Source organism: Megascapheus bottae, chromosome 6, assembly GCF_031878675.1.
Source record: "Megascapheus bottae isolate mThoBot1 chromosome 6, mThoBot2.hap1, whole genome shotgun sequence".
NCBI lineage: Eukaryota > Metazoa > Chordata > Mammalia > Rodentia > Geomyidae > Megascapheus > Megascapheus bottae.
The window spans coordinates 68,230,887-68,257,566 of NC_143514.1; the positions used below are offsets into that span (position 1 = coordinate 68,230,887).

The 26,680-nt window shown below is 47.7% G+C and overlaps 1 protein-coding gene and 1 non-coding gene across 2 annotated transcripts in view; one reads left to right on the plus strand and one right to left on the minus strand.

Annotated features, from left to right (window-relative positions):
* Positions 1 to 1,209: 1,209 nt before the first annotated feature.
* The window catches only part of Slc9a1 (solute carrier family 9 member A1), a 59,158-nt gene continuing 33,687 nt past the window's right edge, over positions 1,210 to 26,680 (plus strand). Inside the window, exon 1 of the mRNA XM_090335479.1 lies at positions 1,210 to 2,302. Coding sequence (XP_090191605.1) covers positions 1,990 to 2,302 — 313 coding nt within the window. The 5' untranslated portion in view covers positions 1,210 to 1,989. The remainder of the gene's footprint in view (positions 2,303 to 26,680) is intronic.
* LOC150062259 (U7 small nuclear RNA) lies at positions 12,540 to 12,605 on the minus strand. The gene has a single exon (XR_016536039.1). It is a non-coding gene; the product is annotated as a U7 small nuclear RNA (small nuclear RNA).

A 26,680-nucleotide genomic window follows, 5' to 3' on the forward strand; every position in this document is an offset into this window, starting at 1 on the left:
CTGGCTTTTTCTGTATATGTGGTACCAAAGAGTCGAACTCAGGGCTTCATGCATGTTAGCAAGCACTCTACTGGTAGGCCACATTCCTGGCCTTTCTTTCTTTCAGTAAATGACATTGTCTTTCGAACCCTTTCTAATGATTCTAACACACAGCCATAATGACTTGCACTTTACCAATTCCAACCAACACTGTAGTTTCAAATCACAATTGCTCTTTTGTACTGGGTTGCTGCCCCCTTGCCCAAAGAAGCTGAATTCCTAACCCCTAATGTCTGTAAATGTGGTCTTGTTTGGATAGGGTCTTTGAAAATGATCAAATTAAGATGAAATCACTTGTGTGATTCAATCTGACTGGCTTCCTTAATAAAAGGGAAATTTAGACGTAGGGACATATGGGGAGTTCCATGTGAATTTCAGAGCTACCATGTCACCATCAAGAATGCCAAACATTTCCAGCAAAGTACGAAGAAGGTGGGGGACATTCTTCCTTACAGCCTCTAGCAGGAGGCCACTCTAAGCAACAACATGGTGAAGGATCTCCAATCTTCAGAACTGTGAGAATCTCTGTTGCTTCAGCCACTCAATTTGTGTTCATCTGTAATGGCAGACCTTATAAACCAACCAGCTACTTACACACTAGCTGCAGAACTCTCTGCCTGTTTGCTCATTTGGAGAAGAAAAAAAAATCGACCCATAAATAATATTCCAAGGTATATTCTGACCATTTTACATAGGTTATCTCATTCAGCTATCACATTGTCCCTTCTGTATAGATACTATTCCACGTCTAATTTCTAGATGAGAAAGCTGAGAAACTGAGAGGCTAGGTAACTTGCTCAAGGTCACATGGTAATTAAATACAGAAGATATAATGCATCCTTCACAGGATTCTTGGGGATCCTCTATGTGACTGCGGATGTGGATGTGGGAGCTTTGTAAATAGTCCAGTGTGAGTCGTTACACTCTGGAAATTCTGGCTATTTCCCCACCCTCTCCCCGCTCGGCTTCCTCTTCCCTATGCGACATTTCCTCGCCTCATCGACAGGGGGCGCCGCTCAGCGCGGGAGCTGACAGGTCGCTCTAGCCCGCCGCTCCGGCCGCTCGCTGGTGCCTATAAATGACAGCGCCGGGCTCAGCGAGGGCATCAGTCGGCTGCTGCGGGGGCCGGGGCCTGGCCAGGGGCTGGATCGGGACCTGGAACTGGCTGGGAAGGAGCTGCCGCTGGGCCGGGGCGGAGCGCAGCAGTGCAGCGCCGCGCCGCGCGGGGGTCCCCAGGAGGGGCGCGTTGCTGCTGGTTCACCGTGAGCCACCCCCAGCCTGCACCGAGGCCCCTTCCCGCCGGGCCGCCTGCCTCTGCCTTCCGCCTCCCTCCATTTCCCAGCCCGGCGCGCCTGGACCCCGGCTCTCCTCTGGGTGGGGAAGCTTCGGGCCTCTTTTCCCGCTTCTCCCCGTCCTTGCAGCCTGGGCTTCCAACTATCTCTTCTTTTCTTGGACTGGGTCTCACCCCCTCCGGTTTCCTTCCTTTAGCTCAGTTTTCCTATCCCTTTTCTTAGCCAAGTCTCAGAACCTCAGTCACTTTCCTCAGCCAAAAGTCCTATCTATCCTTCCTTCCTTCCTTCCTTCCTTCCTTCCTTCCTTCCTTCCTTCCTTCCTTCCTTCCTTCCTTCTCCTTGCTGCAGGGTCCAGCCTGTCCTGTCCCTTCCGTCCCCAGGGTGCACCCTTCCCCATTCTCAGGCTTGGAATTTCAGATCTTTTGGTTTTCCTCTATGGTCCTTGTCCCTCTTTTCCAGTTTGGAGTTCTAGATTGCCAGCCTCACCTGCTTTCACCTCTGGAAAGACTGCTTCCCTGAAAATACCTCTGTAAAACATGAGCGTTTCCTAGATACCGTCTCAACCAATCTCCTCTTCCCACCTGCGGACCCCTATGTCCCAGGTCTCACTCTCTCTTCATTAAGGGTTGAGGCCTCCTGGGCTAAGGGACCAGGCACCATGCCTAGGGGGCTTTGTCCATCTAGGGTCTTTGCTTTGCTGGTGGTGTTCACTTTGGTGGAGCTGCTACCTGTTCTCAGGAGCCATGGCCTCCAGCTTAGCCCAGCCACACCCGAACGCTCAATTGGAGATGTCACCACTGCCCCACCAGAGGTACCCCATCACCCAGAGAGCCATCCTGTTAACCATTCTGTCCCTGACCATGGCATCAAGCCACGAAAGGCCTTTCCAGTTCTGGGCATTGACTACAAACATGTGCGGACACCCTTTGAGATCGCTCTCTGGATTCTGCTGGCCTGCCTCATGAAGATAGGTAAGTCCAGTGCGTTTGATGTTGCTACTGATGCTGCTGCCACTACCCAGATAGGTGAGCCTCTTAACCTGTCTCTTACCATTGGAGGTGGCCCTGGATTACAAGTTGGTGTGAGCTACTTCTTTCATGCAGGCAGACCTCCACCCTGCCATTTTGGTCTTCAAACTCCAGCCCTGTGGTCTGAGGCCTCCTAAGCTTGGAGGTAGGAGAGAGGGTGAGAGTGCAGGACTTGAAGATGGGTATCAGGTACCTTCATGAAGGCTTTCAGGCCTGGCATTTCTCCTCTGGCTGGGCCAGATGCACAGAGGAGCTAGGCACTTCGTTGTGTGTGAGGTAGAGGACTGTCTTCTAGCAAGCGATCCTCTCTGGAGTCTGTCAACAGTAACCCGACAGTTCATTGCCTGCTTCTTGTGTGTGCTTTCAGAATGGAGTGTGTTTCTATTTGGTCTGTGGTGACGTTGGGTGGAGCAGGGACCTGGGTGCTAGAGTTGGTGAACCATGGGAGGGGTCCTCGTAGTCTCATCTTCCTTCATCCTCAGAATGATAACCTGCCAGCTTTGCCAGTTCAGGCTGTCTAGAAGCTCCTCAAGTTTTGGACCAAGAATGCTATTCTTCAGTCTTCAGATGTGCATTGGGATAGCAGGAAAGTAGAGAAAGATAAGATTTGTCTGATCTTCTCCCCCCTTCCCCCCAGCTCACACCAAATTGGAACCTGACTGTTTTAAGTAGTTACCTGGTCTGACCACTGACATTGGCTGCTAATTCCAGTAGGAGAGGTACGGGGAGAAATCTTCAAGGTGTTCTGGTCTGAAGAGACTTTAAAATGTTGTTTTTGGAAGAAGAAAATAAAAAATGTTGTGCCTGTTCCAAGAGTTGGGTTCCCTGCCCAACTATTCCACTGGGCATCCTGTTCTGTAGAATGGTTAGTGGGGTTTACTGGTGCTTTGTAGACCAGAAGTCCCTGGAAGTTGTGTCCAGGGGGGCAGGGGTTTGCAAATTGCCTTTGTTTGTGTTGGCTTACACCCAGCTAGCTATGGAAGGGCAGCTACTCCTCTTTAAGACTGAGGTTTGGTTAGTTTGAGACTAGACTGATCAGGAAGCCTTGAAGCTTTCCCAAGGGCATGAAGAGCCAAATACAGGTGCCAGGGTGCTGTGAGGTGAGTGCTGGGACATGCTGCAGGAACAGACTGGTGCTTCTGTTTTGATAGATCCAGGGGTTGGCTTCCTGGTGCAGGGCTTTGGTGCTGAGGCCATGGAGTTGGGCCATCCTCACCTATAACTTGAGAGCAGCCAGCTTCCTGGAAAAAAAAAAAAAAAAAGGTCTGGGCAAGGGGAGCCTTGTGTACTGATTCTGACATAAATGTATGACCTTGAACAGCCAGAGCCTTTTTCTGCAGGTCCTCTTGTGAAATGAGAGAGTCTTAACTGCTGTTTGATCTTTTTCATTTGAGTCATGAAATCTTGTATTTGAATTTATTATAAGAACCTGAAGTGATCACGATACATCATTCGCTTGTGTGAGACAAGTACTGTCTATAAATTGTCCCCTCCAAGCAGCTCATCTCCCAACCACACCTGGCATTGAATTAGGGCAGGGTGGGGGGGAGGGGAATAGCAGACACTCTGTGGAACTCAGAGATTGCTAGGGGGATAATAGAGAACATGATTATAGAAGACCCCACTCCGGTCAGTCTGAAGTTTCTCCCTGCAGGCCTGATATCTTTTCTAACAGGGTCAGGCCTTGCCTGGCCTGCTTTGTCACTACTAGCATGCTGTGCCCAGGACCTTGAGCAGCTGGAGAGCAGAGATGGTGCCACAACCAGGGTATCAGTCTAGAACTCAAGAGGACTGGTTTCTCATCCTTGCTCTCCCTCTGACCTTGGGCCAGTCTTGCTTTCCTAGCCAGCAGTTGATCTTTATGGCCCTTTCCAGATCTGACATTTCTGTTACTCCACTGACTCTGGAAGCCCTAGCAAAGTTATTCAGCTTTGGGCTTGAGCTCCTTTGCAATTCCAAAAGTCTCTGGCGTAGAAATCTGCCTTTGACAGCAGAGAAGCTCTGGCACCTGGGAAGAAAATGGAGGGAATGACGGCCAAAAGGTCTTTCAGATGATGAAAGTGAAGGTCTATATTCCCCTTTCATCTCACCGTGTAGAATGCAGCTTCTACTCTGAGCCTCAGTTTTGTCATTCACAAAATGGGAAATAAGGCTGGGTGTAGGTCAGTGGTAGAGCACTTGTCTAGCAGGCACAAAACCCTGGGTTCCATCCCCAGCAGAACAGGAAAACAGCAGCAGGCTGGGGAGTGTTGAGGGTGGGCTAATAATATCTAGTTACATGTCTATGAACATGATGATGATGATGATGATGTAATTAATAGCATTACAAATCTGGCTTCGTACATGCAGGGAGTTCCCTGGGAAGGCCAGCTGCCCCTGTTACTATTCTAGCCTCCTGAAGTAAGTGTATCTCTCTCTTTTTTCATTTTCCTCAGAAGCTGGAGGATCACAAATCCTTCAGCCCTAGGCTGCCTTACTGTCAGGTGTCTTCGTTGATGGTTCTGAGTATGTCTAACTGACTTCATGTACTTGAGTTGGTTGTGAAAGGAGTAGAGATGGTATGAGCTGCCTGGGGGTATAGAGATAGGGGACTGAGGCTGTGATCTCTTTGCACTGTCAGACACCCTAGAGCCTGAAAGTTTATTCTGGGGTCTTACCTATTCTCTCAGCACCTCAGTGTGAGTAGGAGTTGTGGTGGAGTCCTCATCCTGTCAGCTGTGGCAGCTGCTTTGCTTGCAAGATACCCCTTCTTCAGGATTGGAAAGAGCTGTGTGCAGTCTTCTTTCCGTTCCTAATTGTGCAGGAATCTTAAAGAACCTGATGTAGGAGAGACAAATGTAGGAGGGGCAAAAGGACTAGCATTCTAGGGTATTACAAACTTAGGGGATGACAGTGGGCAGATCACTTTCCTTTCCCTCCTTTGGGCTCCTTCCTTTTCTCCCCCTCCCCCACCCCATTCCCCTACCACTTCTGTATTGGGTATTAAACTACAGAACTTGCTTTAGTTAGGCAAGCTCTTATTAACTAGTGAAGCTTTTTTCTCTCTAGCAGACAAAGATTCTTGCTTTTCCTTGGTGGGGAAGAGCTAGTGGCTTAAGGGGAGAACTGTGAGGCTGTCCTTAAGCCTCTTTTTTGTTGTGAGGGTGGGGGGTGCACTGGTCCTAGGACTTAAACTCAGGGCCTGGGCACTGTCTATTCACTTTTCATTCATAGCTAGTGCTCTACCCCTTGAGCCACAGATCTACTTCCAGCTATTTGGTGGTAATTCAAGATAAGAGTCTCCTGAAGCTAGGAAGCTAGGCGCTAGTGGCTCACAACTGTAATCCTAGCTGCTCTGGAGATTGAGATCTGAGGATCATGGTTCCAAGCTAGCTTGGGCAAAAAAGTTCCTGAAGACTCTTTTTTTTTTTTTTTGGCCAGTTCTAGGACTTGAACTCAGGGCCTGAGCACTGTCCTTGGGCTTTCTCAAGGTTAGTGCTCTACCACTTGAACCATAGCAGCATTTCTTCCTTTTTTCTGTGTATGTGGTATAGAGGAATGGAACCCAGGGTTTTATGCATGCTAGACAAGCCCTCTACCACTAGGCCATGCTCCTAGTCCCTGGTGAGTCTCATATCTCTAATAAACAACTCAAAAAAGCTGGAAGTGGGCTGGGATTATGACCTAGTGATAGAGTGTTTGCCTAACATGCATGAATCCCTGATTTTGATTCCTTGGTACTACATACACAGAAAAAGCTAAAGTGGTGCCATGGCTCAAGTGGCAGAGTGCTAGCCTTGAGAACAAAGGGGGTCAGGGACAGTGCCCAGGCCCAGAGTTCAAGTCCCAGGCCCAGAAAAAAAAAAAAAAAAGCACTTCTTGGACACACTTTGAACCTTGGTCCTCAGATCTCAGGCTCATGAGTAGCTAGAATGATAGGAATGAGCCACCATGTCTCTAAGTCTTAAGGGTAGGGCCCTTCCCCCCCTTCCTGCATCCTGTGGTTTGGCTCCTTCGTGAATTCTGCTTTGTCCAGTTCACCCGAGTCCCAGGCAGGTGCTGTTCCCAGGGTAACCCAGCTCACCACTGGCAGCACCCTCTCTGTTGTTTGCCCATATTCCTGACCTGGAACTCCTGGCCAAGGCCCAGGAGCCTATAAAGAGGGTATTCATCTTGTCTCCTGTCAAGGGACAAAAAAGGTTTCTTTTGTGCCTTATATCTTATAGCTTCTTGGTTTCAGACTTTACAAGACATATCCTGCCATTTCCTCCTTAGCACAAGTCTATGAATAGGGGAAATGGGGACGTTATTGCCTGCTTCCCATGTGTACACATGGGTCTCAGCAACTGGTTTCCTGTAAAAATGCCATTAAAAATGGATGAGTCTTCCACTTCTCAAAGGGGAGGAAGGACAGTTTAAAGGTCACCTTGAAACTCTCAAGAAGTCTAGATGGGACTCTTAAAAAGAAAGAAACAGCCATTTTCACTTTGAATAAACAGCTGCCTGACCATGGGATAGCGGGCAGGAGGTCAGTCAGGGCCAGGGAGGAAGGCATCAGGTAGGACATTTGTCTCCAGGAGTGCCAGCACACTTGGAGGGCTTCACTGGTCAGATGGCCTGGATTTCATTCAGCCAAGTACCCACGAAGCTCGTCTTTCCTCTTGCTCCCAAGCCAGCCCAGCCCATCCAGCACTGCTATAAAGACAAGGTGTGGTTAGAAACCCTAGCTGTGTCCCGTGGCACCTGCGTGACTGTGGATCTTGGGGTTCAAGCACCTCATCATTCTGAACCTGACTTACTTTGTCAATGAGGTGAAGATAGTGAATCTACCTTCTAAGACCAAGGTAGAGATTGATGTGGGGGTGTCTGGATTACTGTAAAGCTTCGAGGGCCCTTCCAAGTCCTCTCTTTTGATCAGTCAGCTTTTTGTTACTATACCAAAATACTTGAGATAATCAACTTATAAAGAGTTTGTTCTGAAGCCAGCATGGTGGCTCACGCCTGTAATCCTAGCTACTCAGGAGGCTGAGATCTAAGGATCAAGGTTCAAAGCCAGCCTGGGCACAAAAGGAAGCGAGATTTTTATCTCCAGTTCACCTCTAGAAAATGTGAAATGGGGCTTGGCTAAGGGTAGAGTGGTAGCCTTGTGTTGAAGAGCTCAGGGACAGTGCCCAGGCCAAGTTCAAGCCTCATGACCCACCAAAAAAAAAAAGTTTGTTCTGAGCTGAGCCCTGTGGCTCACACCTATAATCCTAGCTACTCAGGAGGCTGAGAGCCACCAGTGCCCAGTAAGATCTGAGGATTTAAAATGAGCCAAAGCAGGAAAGTCCATAAGATTTTTCTTTTGTTGTTGTTGTTGTTTTGATCTTAGGGCTTGAACTCTGGGCCTGGGTGCTGTCCCTGAGCTCTTCAGCTCTAGGCTACCGCCCTACCTCTAGCCACAGCGCCACTTTTGGTTTTCTTGTGGTTAATTGGAGATAAGAGTCTCTGGTCCTTCTGTCCAGGCTGGCTTTGAACTGTGATCCTCAGATCTCAGCCTCCTGAGTAGCTAGGATTACAGGCATGAGCCACTGGGCCCAGCTCATGAGATTCTTATCTCCAATTAACCAGCAAAAAAAGACAGGGGTCTTTGGCTCAAGTAGTAGAGCTGCAGCTGTAAGCAAGAACGCTGAGCTAAGATAAGAACACAAGGCCTTGGTTGAGTTCAAGTCCTAGTACCAGGAAAAAAAAAAAAAAGACTTCCCACTAGGGCCCTACCACTTACAGTTTCTACACCCTCCTAATAACACCACTCTGTATGTCAAGCTTTAATACACTGGCCTTTGGAGGGATATTTAAGATCTAAACGATAATATTCCTCTTTGGGGAAGTCTTCGTAGCCTATTCCAGCCCATAACAGTTTTCCTTTCTTTCCTGAGCCCTTCTCCTTTATTGTTTATCTACAGCTTTGGCATTAGGCCTAGACTGTCCTGTGACATTTCTGTGTGGGGAGGGTATGTTTTAATAATCATTACCATTTATAGAGTATCTACAGAATAGTGACAGGCACTTTGTAAAAGTAAGCTCATCTAATCCCTACTAAAATCATAGGAGATGAAGGCTCTCTCTGTTTTGCCGATGAGGAAACAGCTCAGGGGTTATCTTCAGCGATGCTGAATTGCTATTTATCTTCTTTTCACGTCTTGGCATAGTTTCCAGAGGGATGCAGCTGTGTTTCTTGCCTCTCACATTGCCCTTAGCAGATGCAGAGACGAGGACTATGGTCCTGTGAAGACTGGGGCCCAGCTTGCTGCACCTGTACTGGGGTGGGAGTGTGAGGGCAGGCAGCTCTCCATGATGAGAACCCTGTTTCCTGCCTGAGAAAGCCAGCCATCCATGTACCGTGCCTGGTTTGGGCCTGTCCTGTGAGAGTTATTGAATTTGACCCTAGCTTGCTTTCCTTCTTGGGAAGTGTGTGTGTGTGTGTGTGTGTGTGTGTGTGTGTGTGTGTGTGTGTGTGTGTGTGTGTATTCCTTCAGCCAGCAAGGGATGGTAAACCTTGTGACTTTGATCCCCTTTCTCCCTCCTTCCCCTACCAGAGCTGTACTTGATTTTCCCCCAGGGCCCTGCAGGATCCCCTGCAAAGAAGCCACTGTGTTGGGAACAGGTGACACAACTTTCTTTAATACTGTAAAGCAGGTGGTAAGTTTAGTAGTAATTTTTTTTTTTTTTTTGCCAGTCCTGGGCTTCAGCTCAGGGCATGAGCACTGTCCTTGGGCTTTCTCCAAGTCAGAGCTCTACCACTTGAGCCACACCACCACTTCTGGCTTTTTTTTTTTTTCTATGTATGTGGGACCGAGGAATCGAACCTGGGTCTTCATGTATGCTAGGCAAGCACTCTACCACTAGGCCAAATCCCAGTCCCTAGTAGTAATTTTTATTAATGCTGTAATTTGTTTCTAAAACATTTGCATATATAGGATTCATTTTAACACCTAAGGAAACTAAGTTTTAGCCTGTCACAGTAATAAGTGGCAAAGGACACTAAACTGTTAGCCCAAAGGCCCCTTCATTCTTTGTTTTTTTTTTTCTCTTTGTTGGTCATGAGGCTGGACTCAAGGCCTGCGCACTGTCTCTGAGCTCTTTCATTCAAGGCTAGCACTCCATCACTTCAAGCCACAGCATCACTTCTAGTTTTCTGGTATTTAATGGAGATAAAAGTCTCATGGCTGGGGTGTGGTGGCTCACATCTGTAATCCTAGCTACTCAGGAGGCTGAGATCTGAGGATCAAGGTTCAAAGCCAGCCTGGGCACAAAAGGACCTGAGACTCTTATCTCCAGTTAACCTCTAGAAAATGGGAAGTGGGGCTTGGCTCAAGGGTAGGGTGGTGGCCTTGAGCTGAAGAGCTCAGGAAAAGTGTCCAGGCTGAGTACAAGCCCCATGACCACCCCCCCCCAAAAAAAGTCTCACAGACTGGCTTCGAACCATGATTCTTAGATCTCAGCTTCCTGAGTAGCTAGGATTACAGATGTGAGACATTAGCACCCAGCTCTATTTTCTTTCTTGACTGGCTAATATGTTGTATTATTGTAAGGATTGAGGGGAACCAAGATCCAAAGGGGCTTTGAGGGCATATGAGATGCCTTTGTGTTAGAAACCTGGATGGCGTTCATTAGAGACACCAGTTCCTCCTGTGGGAAGGAAGGACTGAAGGGGCCAGGTTTGCTCAACTCCCAGTCTTTAGCCTTTCTCGACCATAGTTGCATTTTGTGATCAGTCATATGAGGGCTGAAGTCAGACTTAGGACTGCCATCCTCATCATCCCTTCTCTGTGGGGTAGCAAACATTTGAACTAGAAGGGCTTTCCTTCTCTTCAAAGGGTTGTGGGCCCTTGAGGAAGAGAGAGGAAAGGTAGAGAAGGGAATTAAAATGGAAAATTTGCTGGGTGGCTCAAGAGATCTATGCTTGTGTGTGTGTGTGTGTGTGTGTGTGTGTGTGTGTGTGTGTGTGTGTGTGTGTGTGCTGGGACTGAATCCTGGGCTCATGGCATCTAAGTAAGTGGGAAACATCTTAGATGCTCATGTGTTCTACCACTAAGCCACACCCCCATTCCTACTCTCTCTTTGCTGCCTTCTAACTGTGTGACTTTAGGCAAGGCACAACTTCTCTGAGCTCTGAGTTTCTTAATTTGGAAAGTTTTTGTTAAAACACTGGTTAAAGATATTAGCTTCTGGGGCCGGGAGTTTGGCCTAGTGCTAAAGTGCTTGCCTAGCATGCACGAAGACTCAGGTTCAATTCCTTGGTACCACATACATAGAAAAAAGCCAGAAGTGGTGATGAGGCTCAAGTGGTATAGCTCTAGCCTTGAGAAAGTCCAAGGACAGTGCTCAGGCCCTGCTCTCAAGCCCAGGACTGGCAATAAATAAATAAGCAAGCTTCTGCATATTAAGATGTTGTGCCAGGTCCCTGAACAGCTAGAAAACTTTGGGGTTTAAGGCCAGGTCTTCCTAAGGAGCTGATGTTCCTTTCATTGTCCATTCCTAGCTCCAAGGACCCTTTAATTAGAAACTGAAGTTTTCCTATAAGCTGTTTTCTGTGGATCACTTCTTGCATTTAGAGAAAACTCTGACCCACTCGCAAATCCCACAGTGAAGAAATGACCTATCTTAGGGAGTGTTGGCACTTATAAACACACAGGACTGACAGAGACCTGGAGCTAAGGGACCCCAGATCCTTTGGGAATGGCAGCCTGTACACAGCCAGCAGTCTGCCTGCCTCCTTCCCTCCTCCTCCTTTCAGTCCTCACCCTCCCCTTCCTTTGAGACAAGCAGAGAAGCTCAGCAAGCCCAGGATCTGAGTTATTCCTGAGTCACTCTTTACCTGTGTGGGCCTCTTCTTGCAGCCTTCCCCTGCAAATGTCTGAGTCAGACGTGTCTCCCCAAGGTTGTCTGCACACACCGCACTGGGCCAAACCGTCTCTTTAGATGCCAATAAACATCAACTGATACTTTAAGGCAGCCCGTGATTATATGTGGGTATTTTTAATCTTATGGGCTAATCTAATTTTAACTGAACTAAGTTGTAGGTTGGGCCTGGATCAGTGGGCTATCTCCCCTACTTCTCTGGGATCATGCTGATTGCATTTCCTTCCCCCTACAGCAACACTCAGAGCCAGTTCTGGGGGTTATTAGACCAGATGTGAGCTCTAAATTCTGCGTGTGTGTGTGTGTGTGTGTGTGTGTGTGTGTATACTGCCAGTATTGGAGCTTGAACACAAGGGCCTAAGTGCTGTCCCTTAGCTTTTTCTCTCAAGTCTAGAAGTTTACCACTCAAGCCACTGGCTTTTTGGTATTAATTGGAGATGGAGTCTCACAGACTTTCCTGCCAGGCTGGCTTTGAACTGCAGTCCTTAGATCTCAGCCTCCTGAGTAGCTAGAATTATAGGTGTGAGCCACCATTATGTGCCTGATTTGAAATATTGAATTGCTTAAAATCAGGAGTTTTCCAGGTTGCCCCAGCAAGCTCTTCTGTGCAAAGATATATCCATTAGCCTATCTGAATGAGGTTCCTCTAAGCCCAAACTGGCAGTTCTACAAGTCAGAATCCGTTTGAGCCTGGACCAATGAAGGCCACGGGGTGACCTCCCAACTATGTGAGACAGAGCCCACAAGTTCACCAAAAAATGATAAATAGCTAACACTTACATAGCACTTGCCACATAACAGATGAAGCTAGAGCTCACCATGTCTTTGTGCTGGCCAGCCAAAATAGAGAACAGCTAATTAAGAGCTTAGGTTCAAGGCAGGGCAGATGCAGTCATCTAGCAGGCAAATTAGCTTGTGGTCACCAGGTACTGAGGAAAGAAGAGTGAAGCACGGGCCCTGCTTACTGGTAGCCTCCAGTCTGCTCAGGACCAAACTAGATGAGACCAGACAAGACAAGGGAATATCGGCAGGTTGGGCTGGACAGGCTCCTGGCAAAGACCAAGTTCAGAGAGACTGATGGTCCCTGAGGGCTGGGGGTGGGGAGAGGGGAGCTGGTTGGTTAGAGAAGGCTCTTTTAAGAAGGCGGAATCTGAGCAGAGTCTAGATGGAGGAGAAAGAATTATATGAGCAGGCTATACTTAGGAGCTGATTCCATGGGAATGTAAGCCCCTTGAAGGCAGAGGCCTTGGTTTGGTGTGTTCATTTTCTTCTTTCTTTTTTTTTTTTTTTTGGCAAGGAGAGATTTTTTTTCCTATAAAGCCAATAAACTTGCTAGACACATTCTAAAAGAGCTGTAACACTTTGTGTGCTCATTTTCATTTTCTTATCTGTGTCTGGCACAGGGTAAGGGCTCTGCAAATATTTGGGGAGCAGATGAACCAAGGTACATATGACTGACTTCCATGTGGAGACAGGTTCTGGGTAAAGATTGTGGCAGGTTAGACCCCAAGTTGACTGCTCAGAGAGGCAGGGGGGATCCAGAGGCTCTTTGGTAGCAGGCTGAATTGCAGGCCGGGGAGTTTAACCAAAAGTGACACACAGAGTAATGCTTTAGGCATCAGCTGTTGTCTTCAAGCCAAGCTGTGGTGGCCGCTCTCCTGTGTGGTTCTAATGGTGGGTCTGTGGGGGCATGGATTCTGGGCTGGGTGGGTCTCTCTGGGAAAGATCTGGGCCTGTTTGGTCTGCCCTTGATCTCTGTAAGTAAAAGTGAGGTGCCCAAGCTTCCTTAGGGAGCTGCTGAGAGAGCCCTAATTGAATTAGACTCTTCCTGAGAAGATTCCTCAAGCCATAAACTGCACTGTGACTGTAAATTAATGAGACCAGTGGTCACAGGCCTCATAAGTCAATCTCATTAATTTATAGTGTACTGTACCTTCTCTTTGTTTTGTATGTATGTTAGGGGTAGGCTAGGGCCAGAATGCCTGCCTTTTCTGTGGCAGATTTATTTTTATGCAAATGGATAAAACATGTAAAACAGGCTCATGGTAAAATAAAAGCTGCAAAGTAATGCCCTACAACAGCAGGAAAGCATTTTAAGGTAAAAAGTCAAAGGTCTCCCTCGTCACCCTCACTGTCATACCCTCAGTCTTACTGCTGTTATTTTCTTGTGCATCTTCTTAGAAATTCTCTATGTATGTATCAGTGTGTGGCTCGTGTGTGGCTTGAGGACAGATTTAGTTTTCACAAAGCTACTTACAAGCCTGGTGTGATGGCTTACGCCTGTAATCCTAGCTACTCAGGAGGCTGAGATCTGAGGATAGTGGTTCAAAGCCAGCTTTGGCTGCTTCAAAGCCAGCTTCGGCTCTACAGGTGAGATTCTTATCTGCAATTAACCACTAGAAAAGCGGAAGTGGCATTGTGGCTCAAGGGCTAGGGCAGTAACCTTGAGCAAGAGTGTAGCCTAGTGGTAGAGTACTTGCCTAGCATGCACAAAGCCTTGGGTTCGATTCCTCAGTACCACATACACAGAGAAAGCCAGAAGTGGCACTGTAGTTCAAGTGGTTGAGTGCTAGCCTTGAGGAAAGTCCAAGGGCAATGCTCAAGCCCTGGGTTCAAGCCCCACGACTGGCAAAAAAAAAAAATACAGGCAGGAGCTGGTGGCTCATACTTGTAATCCTACTTACTCAGGAGACTGAGACCTGAAGATTGTGATTTGAGACCAGCCCAGACAGAAAATTCTGAGACTCTTCTCTCCAATTAATCACCAAATGAGTTGAAATAGAGCTGTGGCTCAAATAGAAGAGTACCACCCTTAAACCAAAAAATCTAAGGGACAGTATGCAGGCCATTCCCAGTGTTCAAGACCCAGTACTGGAATAATTTAAAGATGATTCGGATGCTGGTGGCTCATGACTATAATTCTAGTTGCTTAAGAGGCAGAGATCTGATGATCAAGGTTTGAGGACAGTCCTGGCAGGTAAGTCTGTGAGATTCTTATCTATAATTAACCACTCCCCAAGAAAGATGGAAGTGGAACTGAGACTCAAGTGGTAGAGCGCTAGCCTTGAACAAATGAAGCTCATCCACACTATCTAGGTCCTAAGTTCAAGCCCTAGGACTAGCACAAAAAAGAGCTTTCTTTATATAAAGAGCTCTGGGCCAGGAGTTAGGAGTTTGGGGCCCAGTACTGCCTCTTCCTTATATAATGACCTATTTTCAGTCATTTTGCCTCCTTTGGACCTAAACTTCCTATGAGTAAATTTCACTGTGAAAGGTTCTCTGGGTGCTTTCCAATGGAAAGGCCCATCATTCCAGGAAGCCTCTGCTCTTGAGTGCCTCTGGGCACGAGAGGCACTAAGAGGCCTAAACATATTTGGAGGCCATTAGAGGGAGATTGTCACAGCCTCCTCCTTTGAGGATGGGCCAGGGTTGTCATGACACCCTGTCTTCAAGGTAGGCAAATCTGTAGTATAGATCCATGGTCATCATTGTACCTTAAGATCAAAGAAGCAGGCTCACAGAGAAAGTAAGGTAACACACAAGGGAGAAAGCATAGGTAGAAAATTAGGTGGTTTAGGCTTGGATACAGTGGACTTATAGAAGAGGAGGAGAGATGAGAGAAGCTTCTTGAAGGAGGTGATCTAGCCAGGTGGGTAAAGGGAATGGAACATTCAGAAGGGGTTGCTAAGAGATTCTTGCCTAGGAAGAATGATCTTCTCTGTTTTTCTAGGATTTAAGTTTCTATGGTTTTTTGAAAGGTCACGATGTACTTCATGGTTCCCTTATAGACTACAGACTATGTGGGTTTTGATCACTGGGGAAAGGCCCATAGTAGTTGGAGTTTTAAATGTAGATGTGAAGTGTGACTCAAGTGGTAGAGCACCAACTAGCCTTGAGACAAAAAGCTAAGCAGGAGCTTAGCTTCAAGTCCCAGTTCCAGCACTAAAGGAATAGTGCTTCTGTGCTTTAGAAGTCTGAAGAGAAAGGTTAAAGATGAGCTGTGCTGGAATGGAGTGGGGTTTGTTTGGAGGACTTCAGAATAACATTCACAGCAAGGGGAATGAGATAATGAGTAGGCTGTGTCCTGAGGGAAGAGAAGGGCAAGCAACTCCTCAAAGTAAAGAAAAACTTTCCTAGGTTGCAAATCAGAGGAATGCAACAGCTTCCTCCTGCACCGTGCCCCTTGGCTCTGTTGGGTTGCTATGGTGAGCCCAGCTCACACCCAGGTGTGGCTCAGACCTCCCACTTTTTTTCTTTAAGTCACTGGGGCCTAAACACACCTCTGAGGCCCTGTGAGGGGAAGAAGCTGCCTTGGAAAAAAATCAGATTCCAGGGACAGCTCTAAAAGATAGGTTCGAGGGTGCCATACAGGAAATTCTCCCACACTGAGGGTCCTGGGCTCTGCTTCACACTGTTTCTTTGACTTCACTTAGAAGTCTAGTGGTGGAAAGAATCTGCACAACCCTATGGCCCCCAGGTCCCTGGGGAGAATAAAGATGTTCTGATGCAACTCTCTGATTTTCCAGTGGAGGCCTAGAGAGGTCTGGCCCAAGATCTCAGGTGAACTAGTGGCAGAGGCAGGACACCTCCCTGCTCTGATAACTAGCTGGGGTCACTGGGCAGTGAACCAAGAGGAAGGAGGAGATTTGGTCTTTGCTCTGGATATTGGTATCCAAGCATTGGTAAATGCTTTTTTTTTTTTTTTTTTGGTCTTCCTTCCTTCCTTCCTTCCTTTCCTCTTCCTAGGGGAAGCCCTTTAAGCTAAGGAAGGGTGTATCTTATGAGGGTAGTACCTGTCTCAGAGCAGAGAAACCCTTGGGCCTTGGATCCCTGGTCATTATAACAGAATCCACTGCAGTGCCCGGGCTCCCTAAGCCAGCTCAGTAACTCCTGCCTCATCCTTTGACTCCCTTGGGCTTTGTAATTCATTATAAGCCAGTGGTTGAGGTTGGGTGCTGTGGTTTTTATAGCATCTTGCTCATCAAACCTGATCTTGTCTCCTGGGTCCATGGTCATGATCTGCAGGAATCTGGATGGATGTTATGCCAGATAGGCAAGATAGGAAGCCAGCATGAGGTGGGGATACTGGACCTGGATTAGCAAGTTTAAGACCAAGGTTATGGCCTGATGGGGGAAGGGAACTGGGCACACAACATCTTCCCTTCCCTGAGCTCAGCCTGCCTAGTGATACAGAGATGTTGCTTTTCATATAATGCGCAAGGAGTGGCTGAGGAATGTAGTAAAGACAGAACATTCAGGCAGTCAGAAGTGGGTGGAACTTAAGGTGCATGTGGCATTTTTGGGGCATTTAGAGCCTAGGGAGGTGCCTTCCCACTAGGAGGGTTGGGAAGGCTTTGTGACCTGACCCTGAAAGGACAACTAGAGTGTTGAAGATATGCTTGAATGAGGTCTCACTAGCCATTGCTGGAAGCTTCTGTCTGGAGTAGAATCTCTAGGATGCAAAAAAGTATCCCAGATAAGTTTCCTTCAGCTTTGCAACCCGAAAGACTGGATTCAGATCCCAGAGTGTTACCACTTTGTAGTACAGTAGGCTATGGCAACTCAGTATCATGGAATTTCAATTTAACTATCAACTCAGGTACCCAGAGAGGACGGGTAGCACAGAATTTGGCACAAATGGAGCAGAAAAGAAATTGTGGCCTTAGCAACAGAAGTAAGAGAAGTATTAATTTATTTTCCAGAACCAAATTAACACTCAGCAAGACTACTTGGTATCCTCCTGCGTCCAGTAATACGTTGATACCTGGGGTAATGTGACTGTGGATAAAAAATACCCTTTTAATGGATGGGTAAAGCAATTCCCAATAAATATCAGGAAGACTTATTTATTTTATTTTTATTTGTTTGATGCTGAGGACCAAACCTAAGTGTGAACCACTGAGCTACATACTTGGTACCTCCCAGGAAACCTTTTGAGGGGACATACTGTTCTTCCCTTTACTGAGACTGAAATAATGGCCCAGTACCACATTTCCCTACCTGTTAACTAGCTCAGGGGTCTCTAGTCAGTGGACCGAGAGGAGGGGCTGTGTTCTTTGGACTGGATCTTGGTATCATAAGCATTGGCATATCTGTTTTTCTAGTGGTGGTATGGTTAAGCTTAGGGAATTGACAGTTTCCTATAGGGAACCCTTGGACTTTGACTACACTGATTATTACAGCAGAACCCACTACAGGGCTTAGGCCTTCTGAATCAGCTGAGAAACTTTTGACCCCACCCCCTGAGTACTAAAGACCTTGGAGCTCAGGCTTGAATGCTATGTGGGTTTTGTTTTTTGGTACTTGGGGCATGAACTCAAGGCCAGGGCAGTGTCTTTGAGCTTTTATGCTCAAGAATTGTGCTCTATCACTTGAGCCATAGGTTGGCTTCGAACCACCAGCTTAGATCTCAGCTGCTTGAGTAGCAAGGATTACAAGTCATGAACCGCTGGTTCTGGCTATGCTTTTGTTTGACTATTTTGTGCTGGTACTGGGGTTTGAACTCAAGGCCTCATGCTGTCCATAGGCTTTTCATTCTTGCTTGATGCCATACCATTTGAGCCACACCTCCAGTACTGCTAGCTTTTTGTCAATAATTGGAAAAAAGAGTCTTAGATTTGTCTGCTCAGTTTGGCTTCAAACTGTAAGCATCTGCTCTCAGCCTCCTGAGTAGCTAGGATTACAAATTTTAACATTGGCTCAGCTATGAAAGCTATGCCAGTGTGAAGGGCAACAAATCCTGTCACTTCCTAGTTGTATCACTCTATTTCAGTCTCAGTTTCCCCAATCAAGTGGGGCAGTGCAACACTTGTAGGGGCTATCACTGGTCCTGCAGCATTAAGGGAAGAGGATGATTTTAGCTTCAAGGTGTCACAGTAGGCCTAAATGTCACCAGTATTGCAGGTAGGAATGTAAATGACACTGTGGACTGAATTGTCTGATAGTGGAAAACACATTCGGCTAGTATCAATTCATGCTAAAACATTGTGCTGGAAATGGAAAGATGAATAAATAGAATCCTGAACTCAAGGGAGAAGCCAACATGTAAACAGGCATTTTTGCTATTATACCATGAAATGCCACAGCAGGCTGGGAAAGCTTCCCAGAGCTTTGAGCTGAGTCCTAAAGGTGGAAGAGTTTTCTCAGTTTACCTGGAGGGGAGAACTGGAGAAAGTCGCTGAGACATAAACACTGTCGAGCCAGAGGTGAGGCAGAACCATTTCCCTTTACTTGTGAAGCCCATTGACATTTGCAACGCCTTCCACCAAATCATCTCACTCACTTTCTTGGCAGAGGTGTGAGCCACACCTGTGGGGTGGAAGCATCAGTGAGGAGTGTTGCCCTACGTAGGCATGAGGAGAGAGCTACACTTATTGAGTACCTGCTGATAATTACCCCCTCCTAAAGGACTTCTCCTCATGCATTGTCTCATCTTCACACCTGAGCATCCAGCGTACAGCAATCCCAGGAAAGGAGCACAGGGGATAATTAAGTGCTTGGTGATTTCTGGGACTTTTACTGTTCAAAGCATCAGAGGCCTCCAGGGAGTGGAGAGAGATGGCTGGGATGAGCAAGGAGCAAAGGCCTCTGCATAGGCAACTGTACCAGATCGCATAGGAGGAGGGGAGGTGACTTATTCAGCGAGTGCCGGGACACCTGCCAAGGCTCTGAGCAACTGGTATGGGTGGCCAACTAGAAAGACACCCAGTCTGTTGTGGGTGGGGCAGCTGGATTAAGAGTCAGTGAGAAGTAAGATTGGCTGGGCTGGGGTGCTGAGCATCTAGAACTCCAGCTAGAGGAGTGTAGCTTTGGTCAGAGCTCCTCAGGCCACATGAATTGAGGACTTGTCCCCTGTGCTGTTTCCATACCTGCTCTCCCTCCCAGCCTAAATCCTGAGTAACTCACCGTAACGCCATGATGTCCCATGCTGCCGTCATTGGCTATCTACAAAGTAGCCAGGGGATCCTGTAGAAATGGAAACCAAAACATCCTATTCCCTGCTGAAAACCTTTCTGAGGTGTCCTCATGAACTTGGGATAAAATCCAAAAGAGGCCAGGTGTGGTGGCTCATGCCTGTAATCTAGCTACTCAGAAGGCTGAGATCTGAGGATTGCGGTTCAAAGCCAGCCTGGGCATTAAAGAACACATGACTCTTATCTGCAATTAATCACTAGAAAACCAAAAGTGGAGCCATGACTCAAGGGGTAGCCTTGAGCTGAAGAGCTCAGGGACAGCGCCCAGGCCCAGGGCTAAAGCCCCAGGACTGACAAAACAAATAAAATGAAAATAAAAGAGGTGGCCTGCACCTTCCTCAGCATCAGGCCGTCCTCCTTGCCCCCCTGTTTCGTCACACCAGCGTCCCTGTGCTCCTCTGACACACCACACCTTCGCAGGCCCTTCTCTCCATGCAGTCATGAAACATGCTTGGTTCCTAGCCTGGAACTTTCCATGGACTTGCCCCCGTTTCCACATCTTCTCTTCAGAGTAGCCTTCCTGACCACTCAGGCCAGCGTGAGAGCATGCCACCCCAGCTATCCCCACCCCAGCTCCCTCTCTCCCCAGTAGCAGACTCTGTTCTGGATATGGAGGATGCAGCCAGGATCAAGACAGGAGAGGTTCCTGATGTTAAGAGCTTACATGCTAGTGTGGAGAATTGAACAGTAGACTGGTTAGTGCCAGGCAGCGATGTACATCCTGAAGAAAATAAATATGGGCAGGAGGGGGAGGAAGGAGGGGAGAGGAAAGTCAAGGGCTACATCAGATGGTCAGGAAAGATCTCTGGGGTGCCTGAATGACAAGAAGGGACCCCACCTTTAAAGACCAGGGTCCTAAGAAAGGCTTTTTGAAGAAGCTGGAGTGAGTGATGAGAGGAGGGGTGATGAAGGAATGGAGAGGGAGGCAGGGAATAAACTACACGGGAGCCGTGGACCTTGCGTTGGTGGTTAGAATTGATGCCAGCTGCTGTGTGGTGCCATGATATGATCTGGGAAGGGGGGGTGGAGTGGGTTGGCTCCGCATCTGGGCCAGCCACAGACTGAGTAGAGCAAAGCAGGCCTCTATTTACTAGCACCAGGTGACAACAGAGCAGAGCTCCCCAATTGGCAGCTCTGGCATGGCATTGGTGAGGCAGGGACACCAACCTAGGAGAGCTACTAACAGAAAAGGGAGCAGGGAGTGTAGTGAAGCAGGAAGTCAGAGGGGCACATGAGAGAGGGAGGGACTGAGGCGAGCTGGTTTCCTGTGGGATTACTGCTGACCACTCCGGCCTCTGGGCTAGTGGGAGGCCAGTGGTCATCAGACCTGTCATGTGGGACACATGGTGCTGTAAAGCTTTCTGGCCATGCGTCTTCCCATCTGATCCCTGTGTCACTGCCTAGGATTGTGAGGCCAGGCAAGAACAGAGAAGGAATCAGAGTCAGACTTCAGAGCTGTAAAGAGATCTAGCGGCAGAGAGTAGAACCCAGAAAGTAGAATGGAAATCTAGGTAAGCGTTTGGGAACCAGAAGGCCTGGTTCCTGTGCTTACAGCCGTGCAAACCCCATGTGCAGAGCTGTGCAGTTAAATGAGCATGTTGAGGAGAGAACCTAGCAAGGAACACTCGTGAATGGTGAGTAATAACAGAGCCTGGCTCTCTCCCTCATCTTACAGAAGCGGAAGCAGAAGGTCTGAGCAGAAGTGACTTGCCCAAGTGCTGCCGCGGATGAGAGGCAGAGCTGGGGAGGAGCTCCGCTGCGCTGCTCACCCCAGCCCAGATCCTTCTGTGATGATGTAAGGGGTCCTTCTTTCCTACATCAGTCCCTTGGAACATAACCGTTCCTTCTACAGACGGGTATGGCTTCCCCTGCTGTCCCACCTGTTAAGCTTGCCTCTAGCAGAGCTGTGTGGGAAGTGGTTCTCATCTTGAAAGTGCTGGCATTTCTGTGGGAGATAAGACATATAAACAGCTAAAATGAAAGCCATTGGAATGGCACAGGGACACAGCATGATGTAGCGTGGGCCCTAGTGGCAGACGGGTCTTGCAATGCTGCAACTTAGACTGTTAGTGATGAGGGATGAACTTGAGTTAGAACCTGAGTTAGAATCTGATTTGGCACAGAAGAATGTGGCCTCTATTGTAGATGTCTTGGGGAGAGGCATGAGGGTGATTGGCTAGTGTTTAAGAGGAAGCCTGACCTGGGAGGTGGAAAAGATGAAGATGAAGGTGGACTTCAAGTTTTCTGCCAGTGCTCTTGGCTCTTGGAGTTTTCTACCTCCTCCCTCCTTGGCTAATTACTTTCCTAAGAAACTGATCAGATGGGAAACTGGAAGGAAATGGTTGGGAGAGGGATTCTGTAGGAATCTGGGGGAGGGGTGGAGAGTGGAGAGGATATGTGTGGGTGGGAGGGGGTGCCAAGCAGCAGGAGGTGGCTCCTTTGGAAGTGGGTGAAAGGGAAAGGGAGGAAAGGCCAAGCCAGCTGGGGATGCAAAGCAGAATGGAGGTAGCTGTGTTCTTGAGCTCCGGTCCAGGAGCCAGGTGAGGGCCGCTTTTCGGGGTCAGTAGAAACAGGGGTCTTGATGTATTGCAGTGTGGTCAGAGGGCAGGGCATTATGGCAGGTGTTAGAGCCCAGCTCGGGACAGCTGTGCTGTCCTACTGTGGCCTGGAAGTTGTGATCTTTTGTATCTGAAGCCCTGTTATTGTGGTCCTGCACCTGGGATGAGTGTGGGTGTAGGTGGGAATAGGGGTGACAGGCACTCTCTGGACACAGCAGCTTTCTTCCTTTCCAAAGCTTCGGCATGCCTGACTTTTCACCATTTGACCTCCCTGACTAAACAGCAGCTCTCAGTGGACTGAGGCTTCTGGGAAGTCTGGTTCCACTTGGTGACTGAACTGAGTGGCCAGTGACTAGCAATAGGAACAAATGGCTACCACATCTGGATCCAGAACGAGGCTACTTCCACAGGTAGACAGAAGGCATTCCTTTGGGCAGTCAGGGGTCAGTGGGGCAACTGGGTAGCTGGTGGTCATCAGAATCCAGCAGACCTGGTTTGAGTTCCAGTTCTGCCACTTGCCAGCTTTGTGACTGTAGATGAATGACCTTGACCTGTGAGTGTCATGTTTGTGCCGATATTTCTCATCCCCATGCTCTTCTTTATTTAATTGAGGAATTATATGTGTAAATACCATAACTGAAAGTGTGAAGTTCAGAATGTTCACAATGTCTACATCCATTTAAGCCACCCTGATCAAGATAAAGGAAACCTGTACTCCACCGAGTCCCCTCCTGCTTCCTAGCCTGTGCTTCCATGCTCCCCTGGGTAACCATCACTGATTAGTTCATTACCTGTTCTTAAGTTCCAGTTAAATGGCATCATACAGAGGGTAGCCTTGTGTCTGGCTCCTTTTACCCAACGTATTTACCCAATGTGAGGTTCTGTATTGTTAGGTGTACCGGAGGTCTGTTCTTTCTGTTACCATTCTGGATTGTGTTGTGAATGTACCACAGTTGGCTCATTCTCCTGTGAGACATTTGAGATGCTTCTCCCTTTCTTTTTTTTTTTCTGACAATTGTGAAGAAAGCTGCTTTGAGTATTCTTACATTCCATAGGGTTTTGGTAAGAATGAAATGAGATAATCTATTACAGGAAAGTGTCTAATACTGAATTATGACTCAGCAGGTGCTCATAAAATTTTCTTTCCAGGTTTTTATGTTTCCAGAAAAAGGAAAAAAAAATTATTAAGCATCTCATTGGTATGAAAGGAACAAAGCAAGGTATAGCTGAGCTCTCTTAATAGTTTGGTGTGTCATGTATCTGACTGGATTTTTTTCTCTGTAGTGGTATGAACTTTTGTTGTTTCCCTTCTCCCCTCCTCCCGCCCCATGCATACAGGGGCTTGATCACAGGGCCTGGGCGCTGTTCCTGAGCTTTTTCACTGAAAAAGCCAGTTCTACTTCCTGAACTTCTTTTTCATACAAATAGTTGGCATTAAAAAAGCATTCTGTCAGTACTTTTTTAAAATATATTTTTATTTTTAATTGGCATGTGGTAAATCGTACATACTGAAGGGTCACAGTATGACATTTCAAAACATAAATGCACTGTGATGATCAGATCAGAGGGATTGGTATATCTTTCCACTCAGACAGTATTGCTTCTTTGTGCTGAGAACATTCAAGATCCTCGCTGTTAGCTATTTTGAAATGTCTCAAGTAGTTATCAACCAAAGTGGCCCTACTGTGCTATAAAGCATTGGGAATTTTCTCACCACTCAAGTACACCCCCCATGGGCAATAACTGCTCTTTCTACATCTCCCCTTCCCAAAGTGAAATGCTTTCCAGATGTCAGCATTTTCACTTTTATTTCCCATATTCCTTTGCAACTTAGTCTTTCTATTGAATCTGATTTTTTCTTTTTTGTCATGGATCTTGAACGCTCAGCCTGGGCTCTGTCCCTGAGTTGCTTTTCCTTAAAGCTAGTGCTCTACCCCTTTGAGCCAAAGCACTTTTTCTGTGATTAATTGGAGATAAGAGTCTCAAAGCTTGCCCAGGCTGGCTTTGAATCATGATCCTCAGATCTTAGCCTTCCAAGTAGCTAGGATTACAAATGTGTGCCACTGGCACCCAGCTGAATCTGATCTTTTAAATTAATTAATTAATTTTGCCAGCCATGAGGCTTGAACTCCGGGCCTGGCCCTTGTCCCTGAGCTCTTCAGCTCAAGGCTACTGCACTACCCTTGAGCCAAGCCCCACTTCCTATTTTCTAGAGATTAATTGGAGATAAGTCTCAGGTCCTTTTGTGCCTGGGCTGGCTTTAAACTGTAATCCTCAGCTCTCAGCCTCTTGAGTAGCTAGGATTACAGGTGTAAACCACCACACCAGGCTCCGAAGTGTATTTCTAAACCTGGGCCTCAGCTTGTTCCCTATCAGTAAGAAGTCAAATGTGGGCCCTGATCCCTGCCCTCTAGGAAAGCACTGCAACCTGGATTCCAATAGTCTTTCAGATTTCTGGTTCTGTGGTAACCACTAATTCTCTTCTTACTGCCTATCCTGAGGTCAAGAATCTAGGAACAACCGGCTTATATTTTATATCCTAGCTACCTAGAAGGATGGAATCTGAAGATTATAGTTCAAAGTCAGCTGAAGTAGACAAATCCTTGAGGCTCTTAACCTCCAATTAGCAGAAAAATAAGCTGGAAAAGTTAAGGTATGGCTCAAATGGCAAAGTGCCAGTCATGAGCAGAAAAAGACAATAAAGAATAAAAAATCCGGAAACAACCTGAACAAAGCATGGGCTAGGGCCTTTGCCCCACTCACCCTGATCCTTGCCAGGAAGTACTTAGCGTGATAAGATTTACATAGTTCCAGCCAGCTGGGCCCTCCTCTCCTAGGTGTTTAGCCACCACTCTCAGTACCAGGTACAAAGCAGTGGAAATGGTTCTTAGTGCCCCAGTTCCCACCCATTCTTGGAGCCACAGCTCATTATGAAAGGGCTGTGGCAGTGCTATCAGAAAGCCAGGCAAGGCATACCTGGGAGCGCCCTGTTGGCCCAGGGCGGGGGTTGGGGAGAACTCTGCTTTCAGGGCGAGGTACGAAGTCACATAAGCTCTAGGGGCAGTGAATGGTGATACAGGGTGGACAGGAGGCACTGGCAGCGCTTACCTTGCCTGGCACCCTGCCTTGATGTCCTCTTAATGGACTTCCCCTGAACTTAAGGTGTGTAGGCAGAAGTATCTCTACTTCAGAAACAATGACCCTAGAGACCCTAGGTCTGGAGAGGTTAGCTAACTTACTTTGAATAAGGATAAAATTACATTATCTTGAATCTAAGGCACTCAGAGATGCAAGAGGTATTTGAGGTTGTCTAGTCTTCCCCTGGAAACCCTGGAGGCCAGGCAGTTTGGAGACTGGAGTTCTGGTACAGACCCAGAGCAGGCCTTTTGCCCAGCGCTAACCCCTCTGCCCTCCTCCCCATGGGCACTCTGAGGCAGCCAGTTAGGTCTGTCCTTTGGAACTTTGAGAGAGTTGGCATGGGGATCATTTTGTTAGTGTTGCAGATAAGGAATTGTTGAGGAACATGTTGGAGGGTGAGTACCAGCCAACCAGCTTTCCGAACCTAAATCCAGCATGGTCCCGTAACTCAAGTGGTCTTGAGCAAGTCACTTCCTGTCTCCTAGTCTTAGGGTTCTCAGCTGTGTAATAGATATGATGGTGCCTAGCTCACTGGGTATCTATGAAGACTAAGACAGTCAGTAATTGCTAGCTGTCAGCAGCAGCAACATCCCCAGTCTCGTGGGGAAACTGGGGACTGAGCTGATTAAAACCAGCATGCCTACGTTCCAGACCCTCCCTGTCCTGCCTGGTGCTGATCAATTCCCCGCTTCCTGATGCCTCAAGCATGTCCCCTGGCCTGCTACGGGAAGGCATATGCCCAAGTCCTCTGTGCAGTATGCAGACAATGGGCCCTGTGTAGGCCCAGCGGTCAGTACAGGGCCAGGAGGAAGCAGACACTGACAAAGGCTTTTCCTTATCTCTTTCTTGGGCACATCATACTTACTAAGATGGTATGCGCAGACAGGCAGGTCCCTCTCACCTGAACCCCTTGACCTTCCGTGCCAAGCTTATTAACAAGGACCCCCCACTAGCCTCCAGTCTCTAGCTTGGCTCTTATTTCAGAGGACAGGAGCACCAGCGGAGGCAGTTACCAGGCCTGGCATGAGGGCAGAGCTGGGCTTTGAATCAGTAGTCCTGAGATCAGTACCAAGTTGGTTGCTTACTGCCTGTGTATCCTTTGAGCATGTTCTTTGTGCTCTGAGCCTGTTTGTCCCCTGGAAGGGGGACTGCTGAGGGCCTCTGAGGGTCTGTATGGCCAGAGGGCTGCACATGTCCACAAGGCAGGGCATATGGTGCTAAGTAGAGGCCTGAAGACCAGACTCAGGCCTGGAGGTGCTGTGGGAGGTGGCGGGGGAGGGGGATTCCTTCCCTCCATGCTGTTCTAGACAGCTCCTGCCTCCTCGCTGGGCACACACAGAACCAGGGCATAGCTGGGCACCACAGGCTCATGCCTGTAACCCTAGCTACTCAGGCTGAAATCTGAGGATTAGATTAAAAACTAACCCAGGCAGGAAAGCCCATGAGGCTCTTATCTCCAATTAACTATCAAAAATTCAGAAGTAGAGTAAACAAAGGGAAAAAAAAAAGGAAAGAAAAGAAAAATAAATCAGAAGTAGAGCTGTGGTTCAAATGGTAGAGTAGTTTTGAATGAAAAGCTAAGGGACAGTGCCTAGGCCCTGAATTCAAGCCCCAGTACCAACACACACACACACACACACACACACGACACACACACACACACACACGACACACACACACACACACACACACACACACACACACACACACACAACACAGCATACTAAGCCTTAGAGGGTGTAGAGATTTCAAGTGGGTAACTGAACTGC